We start from the raw sequence: 8,126 nt of genomic DNA, 5'->3' as shown, positions 1-8,126 counted from the left end.
TTTGGCTTGTGTATGGTAAATGTATGGAGGAAGTTTTGAGGTCTTTTACTGCAAAAAAAATGTAATTGTAATGAGATGTAAAAATTATTTTTACATTATGGCCTATAACCAATAAATGGTCTATATTAAAATTATATACTCTTTTGTCTAAATAAATTAAAACACTAAAAACTAAATAAACTGTTAATAAACTAAATTTAAGCATCACAATTTTATAATGTATAGTATGAAAAAATGGATATTCATTTAGAGATTTGATAAAAGAGTACATTTAATAGTGTTATTAAACTGTTAGTGTTTTTAAAGATGAACTTTAAGATAGCCTTACATGATGGTAAATATAGGCTAATCTAAATGTAAAAATAGAGGAAATCAGCATTAATTAAATATCCAATATTAACCAACACTGATACATTAAAAAAAAATCTCTAATAACGGCTGATACATTATATGGTACAGATATATCAGTGTCCAGAAGCTTTTCAGGGCTGAACAATGTATTATTTATATTTGATAATGTACATCAAAGCAACATCCATAAGATGGTGATTGTTATGTAGCTTTTATTAACATTCTTTTATTCAACACATAAAAGAAATATTAGTGTATGTTTAATATGGATTATTCTTGGTGTGCTCCATGATGGCCATCAGGGCCAGCCAGGTCTCCTCAGCAGTCGGGACGATCTGATTGGCTGGCAGGATGAAACCATAGCGGCCAGTGTCTCTCAGCTCAAAGGTGTAGGAGTACTTGATGCCCTGATCGTAAGTCCAGTCAATAGTGCCTCCACTGGCTTGGTCTGAGAACAAAACAGAGATTGTTAGCAGGGTAATTGTGATGCAAAACTAAAATTAAGTGACTCTCATTAAACTTACAGATGGTGGTAATGATGCTTCCATATCTGTAGCTAGTGTTATACAATGACTGCAGCTCAGAGATGGCCTTTCTGGCGAGCTCATGCTGAAGAGATGATACAGAATTCATATTAAATGTTGTTAAATATATCTAAAATAGTGTGTTTCCACATGCATACCAGTTCAGCCTGGTCCTTGGCAGGAGTGCGTGTGTATCCGTATGGATACAGGAGCATCTGGGAATAGCTGTGGATGGACACAAAGGCCTTGATGTTGCCATGAGATTTCACAAAGTCCACAATGGCCTTGACCTCTGGCTCAGAATGAGCACTGGGTCCACGGTAAGTCTCAGTGCATGGGTTATTGCTGGATCCACCACCTATAGATGAAAAACAGACAATTACAAGAATATATTAAACACTATTTAAATCTTTAAAGCCCCTTAAAAGTTACAAATAACACTTTATTTCAATAGTACACTTGAGAAATTCTACTAACTATAAGTAACTTTGCAGCCAACTACATGTCAACTTATTCTACTAACGCTAACTTAACAGTCTACGTATGCTCTAATGAGAGTTAGTTGACATGTAGTTGCAAAGTTACTTATAGTTAGTAGAATGTCTAAAGTGGATTATCGAAATAAAGTGTAACCAAGTTACATTTTAAGGTACATTCTACCGGTACATGTCAGTGTCAAAATAATTGAGATGGCCAATCAAATTAAAGAAGGCAGGCAGACCCCCCACCTGCCCCAAGACATGGGCCTTAAAGTACAACTTCAATGATGAAAGCATCTCACCTCCAAAGCCAGCGTCCCAGTTTCTGTTGGGATCAACTCCAACACAGCTGGAGCCAGGGTTCGGCTTTCTGGTTTTACGCCACATGCGGTCCTTAAACAACCAACCAACCAATTGAATTCCACAAGAAAGAAGGCAAATTTCATGAGAATATTGTTCTGTTAAACCGAATGTGCATGTAATGTCTTCCAGGCATCAAACTCACTCTGCTATGGGTGTAGGCGAAACCATCAGGGTTGGTGACGATCTCCAAGAAGATATCATAGTTGTTAAGGATGTCAGTGAGGACGGGGTCACGTCCGTAGTCAGTCACGATCTACTCAACAGAAAATACACTTGTATAAATCAAAAGTATAAATCTTTGATTCAGTTATGCTGTCATAGATTGTATTTCAGAATTTCAGATTACCTTCTTGGCAAACCAGATTCCGCTGGCCTGGGTGACCCATTCTCTGGAGTGGATGCCAGTGTCAATCCAAAGACCTGGACGGTTCGCTCCAGTGCTGAACTGAGTGACATGATATTAGTCATAATGAACAAATGGAAATATCATGTATCCTGACATTTATATTACTTATGCTGCATGCATCCCAAATCTTTGATAAACATTTACATTATACACCATACTGGAAATTGTAAAGCATGCATTTTTCCACAAGTAGTCTAGCAGTGAAATAAAATTTCATCTTGATACCACCTTATTAGCATCTATAGCTAAAATTGTTATACTAAAAATCATTATTAGTTTAATGAAATCGTAGCATAATCATAGGTTGTGTGCACTATTCGCCGATAAATTATGAACAATGCATACTTCATGGACTCAGTTCACCTGAGATTTGGTATTTTACAAGGTACTCCCTTACGAAAAAGAAGTATACTTCAAGTTCATTTTATGAAGTATACTTGAGTAATGTTCAAGTATATTTTTAAGTATACTTTATGTAGTAAGTATACTAATGTCAATATGTACTAGTAGTAAACTTGTAAGTGTACTATTTTAATACCGCTTGGGACTAAATTGGCCCACTTGAAGTATAAAAAAGTGTATGTTTAAGTGTACTATAAGTGTAACAGTAGTAAACTTTAAGTGCACTGCAAGTGAACTTATGGGTATACTAGTAGTTTACTATTTTAATACTTGTAGCAACTTTGAAGTATACTCTCAGTAAACTACTAGTTTAGTAGTTTTATACTACAAGTTTTCTTTAAGTGAACTTAACATTATACTTATAGTTTACTATTTATATATAATTTTTGCACTTGCAGTAGGCCTATACTACTATGTTCTAATGTTATTTTTTATACTTGAAAAATACCTTTAACTGTACTTTAATTTGAAAAAAAAATTACTACCTTTTTTATCAAACACTTGAATGTTAAGTTTCATAAATAAAGGCAACATTTTAAACAAAAAAGATGAGAAAAATCTCATTTTTGTCAAAGACTACACCTTGATCAGATTCAGAACGATGATCAAAACACAGATAGAGTAGATCGAGTCCAACACCAACAAAGCTTCACAGTCGCTTTCTCTTCATGGGTTTTATATCAATATTTTAATCAATATTTTTCAAACAATGTAAGTTTCATAAGACTGTATATGAAAAACTATGTAAAAATGTATATTTAATAGGCTACTGTACTCAATCAAAAGAGTTAACACAACTACAAGCCAAGTATATTTTGAATAACTAAACTTGTAAGTATATCTCGATCAAAAGATTGAGTAAGTAGAGGCCAAATATACTTGGACTTTTCTCTCAGTATAAGTCAAGTACACTTAAGTATATTTCTGAGAAGTACATAAAGTATATTTTTGAGAAGTATATAAAATGTAGACTGATAGTATGCTTTCTTTTTAGTTGAAAAGAAGTATACTAATAGAACACTTGAATAAACGTATTTTTCATAAGGGAATTATTATCGCTGTGTACAAGATCAGGTTCAGTTCCATTACTCTATAAACTATTCCACCCGAAAGCTTGTTACTATATAAACTTGAACATGTTAGTTTATAAGACAGTGTCTAATATTATGTTTAAAAAAATAAAATAAAAAAAATGTATTAAGTTACTCAATCAAACTAGTAAACACAAGTACAAACCAAGAATACTTAGTATACTTAATTAAGTATATCTCAATCAACAAGTAGAGGCCAAATATACTTAGACCTTTCTGTCAGTATAAGTCAAGTATACTTAAGTGGAATTTGAAGTATATTTCTGAGAAGTACATAAAGTATATTTCTGAGAAGTACATAAAAAGCAGACTAAAAGTATACTTTCTTATTTTTAGTTGATAAGAAGTATACTAATAGCACACTTGAATAAACTTCTTTTTCGTAAGGGCTGTTATCAGCATACTATGATTTGGGACACACTAATCTGGCATATAAACAAATTGGGATGTAATAACGTATCTCTATCTCTATTAAATCCTGCCATAAGTAATAGGTCAAGTTTCCTAATAGTAAAATAAGCATAAATAATATCACAAGATTGTTACTGATTGTGAGTCGTCACCAACCTTCAGGACGTTCAAGGGGCGGCTCTCATAACTCTGACCAATCACAATTTTGCTGACCATACTGTTTTCTGCCACGAGCATGTCCATGAAAGAGTAAATCTGCAAATAGTATGATGAAGATCAAATACATGGATGTATGTAAAGCTAGGTTCTGTAGGCTTATACACAAAAAATTTAACTGAAGTCATAAATTTGATACAAACAATTTTAAAGTACAATAAAACATCATATAGTTTCTTTGAAAAGGCTGATGTTGAAAGTTGAATGTCTTGTAAAGCTATTGAATTAAAGTTGCACCACTCACAGAGTTCAGGTCATGGTAGGTGGTGTAGACAAAATCATCGGTACTTCTCGGGAAGGCGCGAAATTTCACCATCTCACGTTCCTCATCATCCAGCAAATCCTTATGTTACAGAAAGCCATCAAATAAGTAAGGATTTTTCAACTTTTTGTTTGTTTTTTTCGACCACAGCTTTGAAATAGTCCCACCTGAACATTCTCAATCATGACATTATACGGGATCTGATTGTATGCCAGGAACGCCCTGACAGCCTGGAGGCTGTGAAAGGGAACACGAACATCCACAGGCAGGGACTCATGAACGGGCTCCATCCAGAAGTCCAGCTGAACACAAATGAAAATATAGGGTATTACGTTATATTACATAATATGAGTATAATTTTAATCTATATATATATATATAGCCGTGCAATATGGCTGTATCAGCATGGTTGTGATTCGGCCGTAGTGCCGTAAGTAATCCCATCATGCTGATACAGCCGTATCGCACTGCTACTCATGTGATATTGCTGACTAACCATAACTATGCTATTAAGTTAAAAAAAGGAGTTAATTATTTGACTAATTATAGCCTATTGTATCTGCTAGCATATGACCTACCAATAAGTGGTGGTAATTGCCTTTGTCCTTCGCCATCATCTGCTTCTTTAACTAGGACTGTGTTCAAATAAATTTGACCAACGTTCCACTTTATTTTTTTGGCTATTTTTCTCATTTGAGATACACTTTCATATTCTGGAGACATTACTGTGACATCAACTCGTCCTTTACTGGGAATTCAACATGAGTATGTCAGGGGAGTTAAATACAGACCAATCATTGAATGTTTTTAGAAACTGTAAGTAATGATTGATATTTATATTGGATTTCAGCAGGGCTTGACATTAACTTTGACATTAACTTTTTTGCCCTCCGCACTGTGGCTAGTGGTTTTCCAAAGTTTGGCCATTTTCACTGGCCACAATTTTAAGATTGATACCAAGGGGAAAAACTGCCATAAAGATATTTGGCAGCAGGTATATTAGGCTGCGGTCACTTTAAGACCTGGCGCACTGACCAATCATACTGTTACACATGCATTTTCTTTCTCAACTGTTTACATTGACTTGAGCGCTGAATGGCCGTTGGCGGTTTGGAGCTCAATCTCCAAAAACGTCTAAACAAATTGTCAAATGTACGTTTATATATAAGTCGCATATTTGAGTCCTAAATAACTATATTCTTACTTAAAAAAACTCTTAAAACTACATACCTTAACACAACAACGGTAGTAATTGTAAAATTATTATGGTTTGCTCATCCGCCATGACACTCTCTGTGAGAAATGTTGCAAGCGGATATAAATGGTGAAGCAGTTCCCTTTGTGATACTGGTAGAATATGGCATGGCTGGAAAAGGCTCTCAGCCAATATGATTCTAGAACCAGAGAGAACAGTTATATGTATATATATATATATATACAAACTAGTGCTGTGAATCGATTAAACATATTTATAAATCGCACATTTTTTGTAATTAATTGCGATTAGTCGCACCTAACAATAAAGATTTACTATATTTTTATATTGTAATAATTTCACATTTAATTTCCAAATTAATGTAGAAACAACTTTAAGACAAGACAGTAGCCTATTTTTTAAATATTTGTTTAACGGCATCTTTTTATGAAAGAAGGCCAGTATCACCGATACCAACACTGCTGATGTCTCTATGAAATTGATTTTTTCTCAATTTTCGATATTATTATAACATTACAGTATAATTGAAAGCAATGAATTTGAAAATGTATTAGGCTTTACAAAAATATAACAACTTTTAATTCAGTCACACAGTTTTTCTGCAGAATGTGCACAGGAGTCAAGAGGCTGCCTTTACACTAAAAATGCACAGATCCGATCTTTTGACCCGCCTGTTTACATTCACGGTAGACGTCACACCACCCAAAATGATTGTCGGTGATCGCTTTACTATGCACATGGTAGATCATCTGGTTTTGAATGGCCTTTCTAAAGATCCCACCTGGCCACCTCAATAAAAAGCGGCGAGCGAGCGCATACAGGTAGGACACATCTGCTTCTAATAGGCTACAATACTATCTTTGTGGGCAAACGTGTCACCTTCGCCTTGTGGTGGCTTGGAATTTTAAGGGGAATCGGATAGGCCTATACGTGTTTAGACGTAGATCGAATATCCAGATATCGAATATCCAGATGTCGGATATCTGATTTAAAAACACATTTGGAAGTTGCTCAGATCGGATGCGAAAAAATCGGATCTCATGCGGATTTTTGTGTTTACACATGTGCAACAAATTCCGATCTGTATCAGATGTAGCCTATTGTAGCTTTTATTGTTATTAATTTCAATAACATTATATAGGCTAAACTGTATATAATACTGTCAATATATATAATGCTGTCAATATAACACTACAATATGATATCACGTTTATTTAAGCATTTGCATAAATAAGAGCGTGATCATATATTGTAACACTAGCCAAAGGATGACGGGAAAAAATGGATGCTGTGTAAGTAGCACAATAAAATATATATTTACAATAATATACAATAAATATTATATATTAATAATAATTGATTATATATATATATATATATATATATATATATATATATATATATATATATCATTTAGCAGATAATGCTATTCAAACAATGCTGATCACAGATACAAATCTAAGTACAGTCACCGTTATCCCAACAAACCTGAAACAATCAGATGATCTATGGGCCTCACAAACACTTACCCCGAGTGTCTGTTCAGGGAGTTCCTTCAGGAGAGAAATCTGCTCTGCATCTTTTGCAGTGATCCGAAGAACCTGGTCTCTTTAGAAACATTTATCCAATTTCTTTAGCTTCAATATTCAGAATAATGAATATAGTATTTTGCATGTTTTAGATAAATAAAATAGAAACTGGCACATGGAAGTCACAGTTTGTTTCACTGTATTTCAGCTGTTAGTATATCATAGGAGAATATGATAACACATTTATTTATTAACCGGGAATTTGAATGCATAAAGTAAGGGATAGGCTAGACACAAGAGAACTCACCCCTCAAAAGTCACTTTGCCAAATACGGCCACAAAAAGAGCCGTTAGAACCAGTAACCCCTTCATCTTGCTGCTTGAAGTAGAGTTTCTCATAGTAAGCAACCCCTTTATATAGGCCTACTATCATGGTGGTGATTATGACTGGATTCGAGGAGCTAACAGGGTCAGGGCTCAGACAAACCTGCTGCTTTGGTTCTCACAACCTTATAAAACACTGATGATGGAGTTTAAGGGATGAGAGCATTGCATCTGTTTTCTCTCCTGTTTCTAAATATAGCAAGTCAGGGTTTATTGACAAGAAACCAAGTTGCTGTACTTTTTTCAAGTCCATGGTTCACTGTCAAATGAGGAGGTAAACTGGAAATTCAGTCTATAGTCACTACAGTTCATATTTTACGACAATCTACATATTTGTATGTCTTTTATGCAAACCTACTCATTTGTTTTCTGTGATATTTTGATGTTATTTTGCGGATAATGCTAATGTAAGTTTTTGTAGAAATTATGAGAGTGATGTGATCATTGAAAGCATCAACAATGGGTTTGAAATTATAAAGAAATCAGTAAGTT

The 8,126-nt window shown here is 34.3% G+C and overlaps 1 protein-coding gene across 1 annotated transcript; it reads right to left on the bottom strand.

The window, feature by feature from the left end:
- Positions 1–546: 546 nt before the first annotated feature.
- On the bottom strand, positions 547–7,679 carry LOC311070804 (carboxypeptidase A1-like). Its single transcript, XM_084094866.1, has 11 exons — positions 7,558–7,679; positions 7,251–7,329; positions 4,673–4,807; positions 4,488–4,586; positions 4,184–4,282; positions 2,064–2,162; positions 1,860–1,970; positions 1,657–1,747; positions 1,034–1,233; positions 876–960; positions 547–799 (listed from the first exon to the last, which is right to left on the bottom strand). The coding sequence occupies exons 1-11, from the start codon at positions 7,647–7,649 to the stop codon at positions 612–614; spliced, it is 1,278 nt and encodes a 425-aa protein (XP_083950992.1). The 5' UTR covers positions 7,650–7,679; the 3' UTR covers positions 547–611.
- Positions 7,680–8,126: the final 447 nt, after the last annotated feature.

The sequence above is a fragment of the Abramis brama genome (assembly GCF_963993115.1).
Source record: "Abramis brama genome assembly, chromosome: 20".
Lineage (NCBI taxonomy): Eukaryota > Metazoa > Chordata > Actinopteri > Cypriniformes > Leuciscidae > Abramis > Abramis brama.
Note: the sequence above shows the minus strand (reverse complement) of the source record. Positions and strands in the feature narration are given on the sequence as shown.